This window comes from Amblyomma maculatum, chromosome 8 (genome assembly GCF_055883805.1).
Source record: "Amblyomma maculatum isolate TAMU_Amacu chromosome 8, ASM5588380v1, whole genome shotgun sequence".
In the NCBI taxonomy this organism is placed as follows: Eukaryota; Metazoa; Arthropoda; class Arachnida; order Ixodida; family Ixodidae; genus Amblyomma; species Amblyomma maculatum.
Window position 1 is genome coordinate 109014402 of NC_139351.1, and position 16210 is coordinate 109030611.

The 16210-nt window shown below is 45.2% G+C and overlaps 1 protein-coding gene across 1 annotated transcript in view; it reads left to right on the forward strand.

Annotated features, from left to right (window-relative positions):
- LOC146182153 (uncharacterized) overlaps window positions 1–16210 on the forward strand; it is a 97540-nt gene that overhangs the window by 10528 nt on the left and 70802 nt on the right. Inside the window, exons 3-4 of the mRNA XM_084575904.1 lie at window positions 11898–12167; window positions 15662–15934. Of these exons, the coding sequence (XP_084432030.1) occupies window positions 11898–12167; window positions 15662–15934 (543 nt within the window). The remainder of the gene's footprint in view (window positions 1–11897; window positions 12168–15661; window positions 15935–16210) is intronic.

A 16210-nucleotide genomic window follows, 5' to 3' on the forward strand; every position in this document is an offset into this window, starting at 1 on the left:
GCGACTCCTTACTGCCGAGAATACGATGAATTGACAAAGATTATTAGCCATTATTGGCCAGAAACATGCCAGAAACTCTATAATAAGTTATCTATCATAAAGTCTACATCGAAATCATGAATTCTATTCTTACACCTGCAATGAACTCTGAACAATCCCCCGCTGTATTTATGTCGTTCGGGACTATCCACTACTAACCTTTGTGAGTCTTGAAAAGAAATTGAATCCATAGATCATTTTTTTTTCTCTTCTGCCGGAGATTCGCATCTCTCCGCAAAATTTACTTAGCAACTCCTCTTTCGAGATTAGGCCTTCCACTAACCATTCCAGTTCTCCTCTCTTTCGGCGCAAGCGTCAAGGGATATGCCTTAAATCCAGTGTGCGATTCTATTCACGATTACATAATTTCAACAGGTAGATTCCTATGCTAGGTACGATTTCATTACCTTTTCTTTTCCTTTTTATTTTTTCCAAATTCTAGTTAAACATCCATATTTAACTGAATACTCCAGTTGTTGAACATGCATATTTACAATCTTCAGTGCACCCTGGCCAGTCCCCCGCCGTGGGTATGTGCCATTTTGTCTGAGGTCATCATCATCATCTGACGCTCATGGATATCCGCAGCAGAGCCCCCTCAGTGTTTGACTTATCTCCGTAAGCATGTCAGTGTCATCTCTTGAAGTAATATCTACCAAGACTAGCCCAACAAGAGGAGAATAATGTTATTTAAGTTGTTTTAAGCAGACTCAGTAGAAGATGAACCGTCAACAAGCTTCGCAGCAAAATCAAAGTAAGAAACTTGGGACACTTCGCCGTATAGGACTCCAACCGGCGGGACAAACGGAGTTGTCGGGCCACAGAGTGCTAATGTTTCCCTTAACGACCCCAAAAATGGCGCTGAGGGCAGTACCCAGTTGTTCTTTTTTGCGTCAACACCCTTCTGGGTTATTGTGTCGGCACCGCGAAACGCCGCCCGGCCTGCTGGCGCCGTTTTTTTCTGGGGTGCTGATGAGCCACCTCTCGACTATTGTATACTTTCGTATACTTACTTGTTCCCCTAGTTTTGGTCTCTGGCGAGTCGTAAGCTGTGAACTTTCGCCGATTTCAGTTTTTTTTTTTTTCCTTCTTTTGTGCCAGTCGAGGATTACACGTTTGCTCTCAGTGGGACACAAAGTCTTTCTTACTGGCTTCCTTTTTTTTACTCTCGGTTTCTTTCATTTTTTTTTTTTGTTCACTTTCGCTTCTGACCCCACAACGCGTTACACCCGGACGCATGGGTGTGTTCTTTTATGGTCCGAAGAGTCATTTTCGAAGTGCGAGCGAAAAATTCTTGGTACGCTCACATTACGGGCATTCCAACTTCCCATGGGTATTCCCTTCTCTTTTGAGCTCGCAAATTATTTATTTTCCTTTTCTTTTTCTTTTTTGCCTAATGTAGTTGCAGTGGTTTCGCAGTTGAACGTGTGAATTCACACGTGAGTACTATAGTGCGCTGCTCCCACCGCAGACACATTAACCTGGAGACACAATTGCTCGGCAGACGGAGAAAGCGAGATGACACACTTTGTGCCTATCTCTAACATCGACGCTGTTTTTATGAGCGTGAACTCGCTATTTTATTTCTCTTTTTATTTTCTTCTGGCTGATTACTATTCCTTTTTTTTTTTTTTTTTTAGCGTCTCAGCTCGCTTTCCTGTCCACCTGATTTTTTATTTTTCCGCATTTGTACCCTAAGCATACCGCCCAAACTATACAGCAAGATATGAATAGAAATAAAATTATGTATGTATGTATGTATGTATGTATGTATGTATGTATGTATGTATGTATGTATGTATGTATGTATGTATGTATGTATGTATGTATGTATGTATGTATGTATGTATGTATGTATGTATGTATGTATGTATGTATGTATGTATGTATGTATGTATGCATGCATGTATGCATGTATGCATGTATGTATGCATGTATGTATGTATGTATGTATGTATGTATGTATGTATGTATGTATGTATGTATGTATGTATGTATGTATGTATGTATGTATGTATGTATGTATGTATGTATGCATGCATGCATGCATGTATGTATGTATGTATGTATGTATGTATGTATGTATGTATGTATGTATGTATGTATGTATGTATGTATGTATGTATGTATGTATGTATGTATGTATGTATGTATGTATGTATGTAAACGGCGCGGATACAGTAGGTCGTGGTTTAACCAATAGCATTGACGTACTGTCCTGACGTCACAATAAACTGCTTCGCGCCATCTAGGCTCTAGCCACTAGTGCTGCGGTAATTATTAAGTACAACATCATGAAATATTGTCGATGCAATCAGTTGGAGTTTTTTTCACAGACATTTACTGCTTCGTTCTTCATTTGTATCGACCGATATATTAGGTTAACAGCACGAAACCGATGATGAGACGATGATGAAACCGAGAAGGCGAAGATGAGACGATTTTATGGCTGCTGGCCTAGCTCGAGTCCTCTGTCTGCCCCACACCACTGTCAGCTTCCTTTTTAATTCCGTCACACTATAACCAAGACTATGCGTACGGTCCTAATTTGTGTTTGTATCAATTAAACAGCTTGGGAATGAGCACAGGTTGAAGAATGCACCACCAGCCCATTATCATAACTTGAAGTCTTATACAACTACCCTGGACATAGTGGGACCAGCTGAAGAAGTTTTGTTTTCGCTATATCTTGAATAAAACGAGTAATCGGATTAATTAAATTATAAAATAAATAATGAAAATATTTTAATTTACAGAGTCTTGTGATATCATGTAGGTGGTAGTTAGTTTTTCCTGATTTAGCGTTCTCTGGTTCAAGTTTTTGTGGCGACAATAATGTTCCTTACCTAGCCAAAAACGTTCTTAGCTACTGGTAGCTGTGATTAACCGTTGCTCACCGCAGTGCTTGAGTGTCCCTGCACTTTTAGCACACTTTCACTTTCAGCACATGACACCATTTCGATGGAGGAGACGTACAAAAGCTCTCCTGCAGAAGAATTTCGATTCTTTTTTTAATAATAATGGTATTTAATTCCGTCGCCTATACACGTTGATGGATTCTGGTGTAACAGCACCGGTAGGAATGCATGAGGGAGTAAATAATGTTGAAGCTTCCACCACAACCTATTACTTTGTAGCTCCTTCAGCGTGGGCTCTCAAAGGCACCACTAATTATTGGCTGCGCGAAGTCTGTTCTTCTTGTCGTCGATTGTAGCAGCCAACTAGTCCAAAAAGCAGCCTTGTTGAACTTCATTTCTAGTGACATCGGGCGCTTTTCAATTGCTATTATACAGCTTTGTCTTGTATTTCTATCGTCCTCGTCTTTTTATGCGCTTCTTTTTCTGTATATTCTTCTTTGTCTTCTTGATTAGGCGTGTGACTATTAAAAGACCACTGCTTGTGCGGCTACTTTCAGGATTTCGCAGTTTTTATGGACACATGGGTTGAATTTGCAGATCTGGTTAACTACATACAACCATCACGACACACATATCATTGCAGCGTAATCTTGGGGCACAGCGGGTTCTAGTTTAGTGAGGTACAGTATCCGTGTGTATAGATTTTAGTAAGGGTTTCAGCGGAGAATTGAATGCACCTAATAGTCTCATATAAGTTGGTAACTGCTTACGGGCGGCCAATAATAGCATTCGGAAGAAGCAAACAGGCATCTAACTCCGTTGACACTATTACTTCTGCCCACGTTCTCAGCCACCTTATGCAACAAAGACGCGAAACAGTGCACAGAACTGTACACAGAACAGAAATGTCATTTCGCCTTCAAGGAGCTCCGTTTCTTGGGACAATATTATAGGCTGCGCCTCCAAGGCAGATTCCTCCATTAATTACTGGACATGAAAAAGTGGAAAGAGGCACGTGGGGTTATGCATGACTTTTTCCTCTGCCACAAAGACGTTAGCACAGTGATGCTGCATATATAGGTGTACAGGCTTAATTAATTAGCTTATTATTCTGCCAGTCCTTAACAGATGATGATGGGAGTAGAACCACCTGTTCGCACAACGAATGGTGCGTTTTCATTGTTCCATGTGAGGCCAGCGCTATATAAAGACAGTCTACTCAAATAATGAGCATTGCAGGGCTTCCTTTCAGTCTTTTCTTTTTTGTGTGTGTATTTGTCACAAGTTGTTCCTTATATTATACTGACCTCGAGAATAGGTAAGCTCGACTATAACAAATACAACCACACTCTCTTGTATATCGAAAGTGCAGTCGAAGCTTTTTGCTCTTGGATTATTTGCGACCCAGAAATCCTGACTCGCTTTTCTTCGAGCACTTTTTTTATTTGTAGTTTTGCCGAACGTTCGAGCTGAAGGCAGCCATCTGACGTTTTCTTCGGTTAGACGCGCGTATAAGGCAGTAAGACTGATTCTCATTGATACGGGTTAAAGGCTTTTTACCTCTTGACTCAAAAACAAAATTTAAAAACAATTCCCACTTGTTCAAAGAGAGATGCCCAGTCGAAAAAAAAAAAAAAACAGAACCGTGCCAGAAATACGACGAAATTTTCTGTAGTTCTGATGTTTACCACAAAATTTCTGTCGTAAACGCCAGACTTTCCTCTTATTGTGTAGTACTTCTCTTTTTGTTACTACAGAAAATTCTGATGTTACCACGGAAATTCTGGTTGTCGCAAAAGATTAACTGTCAAACAACCGCGCAAAAATTCTGTCGTGATAACAGGAAAGTATCTGTACTTTTTTCCAACTGTGAGTTGATTAATACTGCGTTTTATCAAAGGCGATCGAGTAATGAACATTTGGTCAACACACGTTTTAAAATTCTTCGAAACGAGAAATAGTTATTTCCAGCCCAGCAGAGTTTAACAGTAGTGCAAGGAAGATCTTTACGAGGGCAAAGTTAAGAAAACGGAACGAACGCTTAAGAGCAAGCCAAATTACGCTTAACCGTTTGTGTCGAGTTCTTAGCTTCGTACTGGTAAGTCCAAGCAACGCACGCTTTTCACAAGAACATATTCCAACTATCCCAATTTCAAGCACTTTTTTAAGTTCGGAAAGAGTTCTGCTGTCTATAGACCTCACCTTACCATCAGTGCCATCAGCTCTTACATAGCCCCCTTTTCAGACAGAGGTGTGAAGCGATCTGTCCTTGGACTGGTTTGTCAAAACTGCCCGCTTCTATGGTCGAGAAACTTTGCCAGGCGAGAGATCTTGGTCGCGCGCATTGCAGAGCAGGTTCTTCAAGTAGTTACGGCCTGGAAATAAAAACAGTAAGGAAGCCGACGCTACATTATTGTCAAATCGAAATGCAAATTGAAAATGATGGCTAGCTTTCTCCGCTCGTCTAGATCGGGGAATTTCGTGCAGGACAGTTTTAAGCATTCCCTCGCTATCTGCGAGTGGTCCTAGCCATTCCTGTGTTCTGGGTTCTGCCCAACTCTGCAGCTACGCCAAACTTATATTTTGCCTTCAACCATACGTCTTCTTCCTCTATTGTGCAATAGAGTCCGCTATTCTCCTTAAGCAGCAGCCGCAACACAGCTATATTAACAACATTTCAGGAGAAAGGTATTTCCCGATTACCTTCACTTATTTCTATTTTCTGCAAGCCACGACCGTGCTTTTGGTGCACATTTTTAAGAGCTGGTGAACTCTTCATATAGCATCTGACTTTCTGGCCATCCTTGAAGGCATGTTCCCTTTCCTATTGTCTGTTTTGCCTCTCTGATTAGACCCAAACTCTCAGTTCCACCCATTGAACACGCTGTTCACGTCTTCTCTATAAAATACTAAAATAATCACTTGTAGTGACTCCTCCCTAATCTATCTCTCTCTTTTTCCGTCTTTATGTTAACATGTTTCCCATCATTTGTCTTCACTCAAATTCTCTTCAAGCTTGACTTCTTGCTTAGCGAACGAATTGCGCCTCGACCGTAAAGCTTGCGTCTTCCTTTTAAGAAGCACGACATATCATAATTCTTGCAAAATGACAGACGTCTTAATCGATTATAGTAAACCTGAAACGCAACAGACCATGCCTGAGTGCTGGGGAGGGCACTGGAGCAACTCAAGAATGCTCAGGGCGCCACCCCGATCCGAGATCATTGGCTGCGTCCACAGCGCAGTAGGCAAGACATATCTCCTGCGGTGAAGAGGCCAACAAACGATGCTCTGGTCTGAGCCGAAAGAAGTGAAAGTAGTTACTGCCATCGTCCCGCCTACCTCCCTTCCTCCCCTTTCCACCTCTGCTGCCACCCCTTTTCCCTTTCCGCTTCTTCTCCGCGGTGCACAAACAAATTGCGCGAAAACCCACGTCGTATTTTTCACATGGCGGCCGGTTGCGCGCGTGCTACACAACCGCATTAACTCTTTGGGTCCCAGCTCCTCACTCCCTCTCTTACCTCCTCGCCCCATCACCGACTCCTCAGAGTCTATGCCCCTTTCTCTCAGATCAATGACTCTTGCGGTGGTACAGAGACCTGCGAACGCCAGACTGTGTATATTTTTTTTCTTCCTGCATTTCGCCCCGCCTCTCTCTCTCTCTCTCTGTTGTTTCACCCGAATCGTGAAAAATGTCTTGCTTTCGCGGGCGGACCCCACACGCGCACACGATCTGCAAGTTAGCTGCAGAGATCTGCCGTGCAGTCCCAGCGGGTCGTCAGCCCTAGTGAAGACTCCCTTTCTCGGATGGGCGCACTTATTTGTTCTTTCTTACCACGAACGCCCAAAAGCTTACTCTCCTGTCTCTCTTCAAACTTGTATTCTTTTGTTCTGTGTCCTGTCTCTCTCGCTTTTCGTGACGTCATGCGGCCGCGCGCATTGCAGAGGAAACGCTTAAGGGGTGAACTTGGTCCAACAAATGAGACCGAAGAAACGTGCGCGTACCCTGACAGTGGCTGCAATGGAGGCTGGGCTGGGATTCTCTGCCGACGTAGGCGTTCGCGGATCCTTTCGCTGCTTTTGTTTTCTTTTCTTGTTCTCGTCTTCGCCAGTCGTTTTGGGCTCCGAGGGCGAAGTGAAAGTTGCTGCCGGGTGTGGAATAAAGAGCAGCGTGTGTGTGCGGAAGGGAGGGTGGGAGGGAGCAGTGAGGGAACGACCCGTTTTTTTGTTTTTTTGTTTTTTTTTATTGTATTATGAACCAGGATACGGGGCAGGGCGGGTACTCTATTCCTTTGATATCACGCTTGTTGCTTTGCTCGCCGAAAAAATATGACGGAAAGTTGTTCGAAAAAATGCCGCCGTATGGGAGTGTAATTCGTAGGCGAAGCCAAGTTGGGGAAGCAGTCTGTCGGAAATATTGAGGGTTTGAGTTTCCAAGTTCCAGAACGAGTGAAGAAAACAGGATATTGTGTTCTTGCTGTGAAGTATTGGAGATCTCAGCCGCGGCAAAAGTTCGGACTACGATGATTACAATTTAAACAAAGAACTGGCCACCAGTCCAAGCCTCAGAAATAGAAAAGTAATCATGACTGAACGTCGTTGGTCAGGTAAAATTTCATTGAAAGCAAATCTCGTTTGGGCCAACCTAGCCCCAGGAGTTTCGCGTTGTAACAAATTATTAAAGAGAGTTATATGCATGCACTGCAGGTTGCCCTTTCTTTAACTACATTTAACTAACAGCAGCTCACTATCAATAACACTGGCTGATCAGTGATTGGTCTAAGATTTACTCCAATCAGTGCTCCGAATTTTGAAGTTTGAAAAATGAAGAAATTTTTGCCATTTCTATCGTAAAAAAAAAAATATACTGGGTGACATCAAATTAAAGACAACGTAGTTGAACATATATGAAGTTTATGGGCAACTAATACTTTCAAACGGTTCTCGAATGGAATTTTTCGAGACTTCAACATGTAGAGCAACGAGAAGGCCCTTCGAAATTTCAAAAGCGGCCTACAGGATGATCCCCGTCAAAGGAAACACGCGCTGGCATGCATATATAATAACGGTGTCTCGGACGCACTTCATCTTCCGTCTCCTTCAGCTCTATGGATGTCGACTTCACTCGTTCTCGAACGCCCCACACCTGTTCCTCGCGTTTCCTCGGTATCTGGAAGGTCACTCATCGCTCGACTATTTCGACGCTCACGCCCTCGCACATGTACACACGCGAATTGAAAAGATTCAAATCGAAAAAAAAAAAAAAAGAGCATGATTCGCCGAATTGCTGTCCCATTCCTGTTTATATTCTTTTCCCTCGATCTTTTTTTTTTTTTTTCTAGTTTCCTTCAGTTTCGCGTGCGCTTCAGAACTTGGCGTCCATCAATATATTTTTGAGAAAAGCACGAACAGTAACAGGCGAGCGCTTGACTATGACGCCGAGATCAGCGACCGTGACGGAAGCCGAGAGCCGCTCCGCTCGTTTCCGCCGCTGTCAGCGTCACCGAAGGCTTCAAAAGACCGGCGTCGGTCCTTTGAGTTCACTCAAACATTGAGACAGGAAGAGATGCCGTAAAAATGTTTCCCCCCTCTCTCTCTCTCTTATGCAGCGGAAGTGTGCGCACCACCATGGGGCTTTTCTTCTTCTCTTCCATCAAAGGCAGTCGTGCGACACGCGCCTCCATCGACCCTCTTCCTCCACAACCCTTTCCCCTTCTGCATGCATGGTCTGTGTCGGCGTTCTTCATTTTTCGTTTAACCCAACCCCTCCCCCATCACCCCCGCCCCCCATTTTTTTTTTCCTTACTCGCCCACCACCACCGGGGGTAACACGACGTAACGTTATGCCAAATACAAAGTGCAAGTGTCTAACGCTAGCAGGTACTGAATCTGTTTACGTAGGCTGTAACCAGGAAGCCGTATAGATATGGGTTATTAAGTTAAGTCGTGTGTGAAGAAGCGCTCCCGTCACCTGTTACCTCTTTACTGGTGGTGCGGTCTGAGTTGCGGTCTTGCGTTCTTGTTTCGTATTAAGCTCCCACTCCGCCGAGACTTGTTTTGTAAGTGATGAGCCGCAGTCTAATACAAAATGTAAGTGTCAAGCTAGCACAGGTAGCGAATTTGTTTAAACGAGCAGCAGCTCCGACAAGCCGCACAGATACGGGTTATTAAGTTAGAGAAAGCGAGATAACCAGCTTACACATACACGTACAAACGAGCTGCTGAAAGGATGCACGCGTCTTGAGCGGTTAATAATATGACTTGCGGGGTGCCCGTGCTTGGAGCCGAGGCCAAAGACTGTAAATTACATTAGGCTTTCGAGCTTGTCTGTTTAGGTGCATTCACGCCTACTGGGACACGCTCCTGTGTCCCAGACGCGGAGAGAGGAGCGCGAAATATAATGCTACGATGAAGTTTGTGAAAAGTGCGACTGAGAAGCATACATTACCGAATCAGTTAGGGAATGATATTGTACTTATGCAGAAAAATTACATCGTTTTTTTCTCCCTGAATTCCGCCGAAACAGAAGCTTCTGTACATAGTTGTGTATTTCTCACTGTAACTGCATATATGCCAACGGAAACTTTGGAAACTATATCTCATCTTCGTGTAAGGAACACGATACGTTTATATTAACTCGCCTTAAGTAAGCTTGTATAGACTAGCGCCCCACCCAGCGTCAGAGGCTGCTGCAAAGAATGGCGGGATATACAGACATACGACTGGTGATTCCCAGGGCACTGCTTCGTGACAACGTTGAAGTGTCATTAGTTCCTTTTTTTTTCTTTTTTTTTTTTTTTTTTACTACGTTCGTCGTTGAAGCTGGATTCTACACACAGCTTTCCAGGTAAAGCCGTCCCTTCAACCATAAAAAAATTCCCGTTGTCTATTTTGGCAAGGATGCATCCAATCATTGAACATAGCGATTCGTCATCTCTAGTGCTGTCGAATTCCACAGTCGTCACATTTGTATTTAGCGACTCCGTTTTCACTAATGACGTATTTGTTCCATTTCGTATGCATTAGCTCCCTAGCTATCAGTTGGGCTAGCGTCGCCAGGTTTCCTCGATTTCGTTCAGCTACCAGACTTCACAAGAATGAACGCTGTCCTATTAAAGGCAAAGTGAACCCCTGACTTGCACTCAGTTTATAAAATTCCTCTCGTGACTCTTTTTCAAGTCACTGCGTTTGTTTATACGTCTGCTCATCTTAACTGGCAAAGCCGCAAACCAAATATCTCACAGTTATACATAAGTTACAGTTTCCCAAACCTCTTCTGTTGAGCCTTAATTATGGCCAGCATTTGGCCCAATGTTTCCTCGGAGGCCTCTGCGCCTTTCATCTATAAGTACCACTACGACTAGTGGCAAACCAGAGCACTCGCTAACAGCTTGCTTTCATTCTCTGATGCCGACTCGTTCGTGACATGTCATACAAGACGCTTGCACTTTCCAACCGCACGCCTTGACGCCCACGAGCAAGTGCCGACACAATGCTTGACGTGGGCAGGTCAACGCCACAGAGCCCATTAGGCTGGCGAACAAGTGAGTGGGATGATGTCTATCTCCGGTAGCCAGCTGTAGTCGTCTTGCCGACGTCTTACATGCACCTGGCTAAGTGAAATGAAGAGTTAATGTCTCAACCCTTCGGTCACGAGTTGTGTTCGACCAAGCGTGCACGTCCCCTGCAACAACAGCAACGCGTGCTCACGGGAGCCCAAGCGGAAGCCCCTTTCGGGAGGGGCGTTGTACCGCACCATCACGCCGGCGCCATAAACGAAAGGCTTCCACCGTGCTCCCTGAGCGTCACTCGCCTGAACGTTATAGCACCCGTGCTCACGGAAAGGTGGGAAATCCCGGCAGCGACGACAGAACGCATCGTGTGTCGAGACAGTGAAGGCGGTGGGCGACAGCAACAACACGCCGACGCCGTTTGGGGGTAGCTTAGAAGAGAGCTACTCGTGTCTCCCCCTGCTTTTCACTTGCCCTCCCATGTTCTCTCGCTTTCCCCGCCTATCCCGTCTCCGGCCTTCCAACACCATATATGGTTTTGTGAATGCTGTCGCTGGAGATTTTTTCTGAACGCATCGCATCGCAGCCTCTGGCTTCTGTTCTGTGATCGGTCGTTCAGTGCGCGGTCAATGTCCGTGAATCGAAGTCCGATGCGGAGATATCATCGGGAGATGCCGTGTTGCCCCGGATGTCCTTTCTGCCTTCGCAGCTCCAATGCCTCCGCCGCGAAATGTTTCCCGCGTGACTGATGCCAACTAATGGAATCTTCGTCGCGCGCTTTGTTGTGCAGAGCTGATTTTCACTGCCCTTCACTTTTAACAGTTGCTTTCGCGCGCGAAGCTCGGTGGTGGAAAGTGAACGACCGCGGTACCTCGGCCATAAAGTGAGGTACCGTTTGAAAATGCAGGCACAGCGTTTTTCAGCGGTTTTCTTTCTGTTAGATTATTTAGCCTCTACATGAGTGGTAACGTAAGGGTACCTGTGACGTGAAAGCTCACAAGGTAACAACCAATGTTATTCATTCGCCCTTAAAAAGAATGGGGCTGATTTCAAATGTAGTGGAGCAGAAAGGAGGTAAATTAGAAGAAAATGAGATTATGCGCGTAGTAATTCTACCATTTCCGTTCTGCAGTGAGTACAGTGAGCACGCTGTTACGCTAACTGCAGCTACTTACATTTGTAAGGTTGCAATTTCAGCGGTTTGGAAAGTGCAGCACCGTCATATTGTCATTCCGAACGTTCACCAAAGTAGCTGTCAAAGCAACACACCGAGAAGCCCTCCGTGTCTCCTGTCAAAACGAAGTGCGCGGCTATAGCAGAAAATGACTTCTAATAAACGGTGCCTTAAAAGAGCGACCCAAGAAATGATCGCCCGGCACCCGCTTTTCTATTTACCCGTTCTCGCTCCAAGTTGTCGATTTGTGTAGGTGGCCAACGCATGTTATTCTATGTGTTCTCCGTCATTGATGAGTGTGTCTCCTTATCGCAGCGTCGGGCTGCCCCAACGGCCGGCTGACATTCGAGCTGGTCACGGGATACGTGTACAGCGCCCCGTCGGATACGATCGAGCTGAAGCCCGGCACGCTACAACTGACGGACTGCCTAGAGCACTGCCGCCGAAACGCCTCCTGCCAGTCGGTCAACTTCGAGACGGGACTGTGCGTGCTGTTCACCTCCAGCGCCACCGAACGGCCCGCGTCGCTCGCCGTCTCCCAGTTCCCGGTGTTCACGCTGTACGCTCAGAAGATTTGCCTTTTCGGTGAGTCCCCTCGCTTGAACGAGTGCACCGACCAACTGTACGCGCCATCAATCAATCAATCAATCAATCAATCAATCAATCAATCAATCAATCAATCGCCGCTATAGCTATGCCGAAGCTACAGCTTTCATGACGATCTTACGCGCATAAGGAATACCGTACATAAGGTCTATCTCACAATTCTCAGTTGACCTGAAGCCTCAGAGCACTACCCAACTAAATAAGATAAAATAAGAACACGGTGCACTAATCCACGCTTTGTAGAACCTCGAGCCAGCAATGTATAAACATCTGGGTTCAATATTGAAAAAAATAAAAATGTTTAGCTTGCACGCAAGAGCAAATTGTGTTAGTATTTTAAATCTTCCACGTTGCTATAATATCCAGAACGCCTGGTGTTTACGGTTGTGTTATCGGGCCAGCCGAATACACGCATAATTCGTGTCCAGAAATATTTACAGGTTAATTACTGAACATGACGCAATAAGATTCTAGGCTCCAGACTCAAACCAGGTTTGAATTGAATAAAATCGAGCACCTTATATATAGCAGGCCTGAAAATTAAAGACGATGCGAATGTCGCGTTTTCTCACTTTTTCATAGCTACAGTGCCTATCAAACAGTCTGCACCAGCTTGCAGCATTGCTTCAAATTTTTATGTCAATGACTCCATTTTGTGCCCTATAACGTATAAAAAAGAACGTCGTCATGATAGTTCTGATTCATTGCGACACCATGTTTGATGTCGCGACAGTCGCCTTCCCGACGACGCAAAATATTCGTGCATTCCTGGACTTATAAATTAAACAAACTATAGAACTAGTATAGTACAAAATTATACAAATAACCAAAATATATAAATGCGTAGTACAGACGTATAATACACATCACAAAATATATAGCACAAAGAAATTTCTTACTTCCTTATAAGCAAGCACGTCCACATGGTTGTAGAACTATACCCTCTATAGCACTATGACACTTCCTATAGCTTTCCAAAGTTTGATGCATGAAGCAAACTTCATCCAGCTGCCCGAAACAGGAAAAATTGAACGCCCTGTCGAGTAGCGGCCGTTTCCTTACTTATTTCGAAACTTACAAAGAAAGGGCGTCTATATGTTCGCCTACCGCTTTTGATAGAAAGCGAGCGTCTATACCCAATCTCCACCGCTTCCTCCTGATGCGCCCTCGCAGGCCTCCAATTTTCGTTCCCTGCTTCGCCAGCGCCCATATAGAAAGTCTCACCAACCGTGGCACCCTAACCTTCCAAAATGCAGGGCCCTTCAGCATCGTCGGTGTTGAAGGTTCCCGCGTGTACTATACGTACTACGCGCTGCTGTCACGTACAGAGACTTTCGTCACCGTCTCGCCTGAAGGCGCACGATATAAAGAGGGCGATATTCGTCTCTCTGATAGCAGGTGTGAATGGCTTTTGTAAGCGATGATGCCTCGCAAGCGCAGTGTATTGGAGAAACTGATCGCCTCTCTTCTTCGCGGCTTTTTGGAGCCGGGGAAAAAGCAGCGTGGTTAAAGGAAGTACCCTCTTGGCGATCCTTTCAGCCTGACAAGTAGTACGAAATTTAGAGGAGCTCTTCGTCCTATACCCAGGCAGGTTAGTGGATCACTGAAACATATATATAGCTCAACCAGTCGAAGACTCGCAAAGGCCCCTTTAGCGAAGGGGTGCTTGAACTTTCTATAGGAGGTCTTTAATGTAAGATAGGCTTGGGTAGCGCCCGCGTAGGAATCTTTTTGAGAGGCCCAATGCAACGTTTTATTTTTCTCCTTTCGTGACAATCCTGTAAGTATAGAGCCCGTGTGTACTTGTGTAGCGAATGTGGCATTCCTTTACGCTGTTCGTATCTTTAATCGTTGCCCAGTCCGATCGCTTCGTTCTTAGCGTGTGTCGCATTCTTTCTTATTTTTGAAAGCGCAAACTGCCGAAAAGTGGTTGGTCTGGTCACATTTGATATTAAAGGGGTTCGGTAACCCTCAAAAGGTCCAAAGAAATTTGCCGCACAACAGTGTGCTGTATCAAAAGGAAGAAATAAATTATAAAGGTTAAACTATCCTAAAACCGAGTTTCACGAGCGTTATAGACATCGCCCGCAGCCGCAATCACTGCTGCTCTTACTTCGATCTTACTGCGATCTTACTTCTCAGCAATGAGCTAGTTTAGCTTCTCGTTGCTCGTTGGTCTGGGCAGCTTGTCTAGCAGAGCTGAGGTCTATGTCTTTAGCGAGGTGGCATATGTGTATGGTGTTATTTACCCGATTTAAATGAAGGAGCGATGCAGATGGAAATTTTTAATTACGACGATGTTCAATACAGCGTGAGAGTTTTGCAGTAGGAGCTTGATGCATCAAGATAACAATATTTACTGTTCAGCGCGAGAATATGTTGCAGTTTTACACGAGGCGTGATCGGCTGCCGCGAAGCCATAGTGATTTCGTGCCTGGGATCAACGATTGAGATGACGATATTTGTTGCATAGCCCGAAATAAAACAACACGCGAAGCGCAAGTACGTGGCGCCATCTTGGAACGAACGAGGCACTAGGTGCAGGAATAAATAAGGATGACGCGAACGCATTAGAGCTAATGCTCTAAATGTGCATATTCATTCTTTGACAGTTTGCACAGTGGCAGCACAGCACACCCGCTGATGCATAGTAGGCGGGAAAATGTCCAGCTTTGGAACCACGTAATTACTTCATGGCATATAACTGAGCGGTTAGAGTCCGGCCGTGTATGCAGCGTCTTTGCCAAACGTAACCAGGCTGCATGTTTTGTTCCTCTCTTGTATTCTAAAGCCAACATGGATTCCCAGATGATCACAACTTTTTGCAAAGGGAGGACAGGAGCTCGCATTTACTTCCCACAGATTTACAGTTTCAGAAGTGGTATGAATTCTCTGCTTCTTGGCTGAGAAGCAGAACACACAGCCTGGGGTGGAATAATATAGCGATTACAAAATCTATTCCATTCCCCCGGCGATGACGTCAAAATTGCGTATGAAGTGCCGACTACGTGAACTAACTTGTGACGTCCTGTGACGTCCTGCAACGCAACCTTATTATCATCATCATCATCATCATCATCATCATCATCATCATCAGCCTGATTATACCCACTGCAAGGCGAAGGCCTCTCCCATATTTCTCCACCTTATTATGCACAGATTCAAATTTCAACCGGCCAATGGCAGAGAAGGTGATGGAATGAAATAGTTTTCGGATCGAATAGAATTATGTTATTCCACCCCTGGTTACTTTTGGCAAAGACTGTACATCGGCCGTCCGCTTACGCTACACACTCTGGCGGCCAAAAAAAACTGGGGCCGATTATCTAAATCGACGACGTGGCTTTACACGCAAGCTATGCCACTCTGCTATTTCCTTATGACAAAGAAAGCTCTTTAGAGTGTTCTTTCTTTTTACACATTCTTCTCTTGATGCTCACTCTTCGCGGTCTCCCTCTTACCCGCCTTCTTAGGCAAGCGGCGCTGCAACCGCGACTGGGCCTTCGAGCGTGTCACGGGCTACGTGCTGCGCGACCTCGCGCGCAAACGCCTTCATGCGGTGGCGCGCGAAGAGTGTATGGACCTGTGCCTTGACGAAACGGAGTTCCAGTGCAGATCGGCCAACTTCGACCCTTCGACGGGCGAGTGCGCCATCAGTGACATGGATCGACACTCGGTGGTCGGCGACCGATACTTCGTGCCGGCCGCCGAGAGCAGCGAGTACCTGGAGAGCAATTGTGTCGACGGTGAGCTGCACCACATTCTTTGTTCGAAGCACCCAGGGTTGCTGTAGTCTGTAGTCACGTTGATCTTTACCCACACTGGCGTACAGAAGTTTGGGTTGTTCCTAGCCGTAAGTGTGGTTGGATTTGCGCATTCTTCCGGCGATCACTCTGCCATAGCGAGTCAGCGACACTTAAATAATAAATATTATAAGATCCACATATCAGGCACGTACCTCACACCTATAGGACAACACCGTGTTTACAAACAAAGGGGGCACTTGCGGCGTCGCAGCCGAC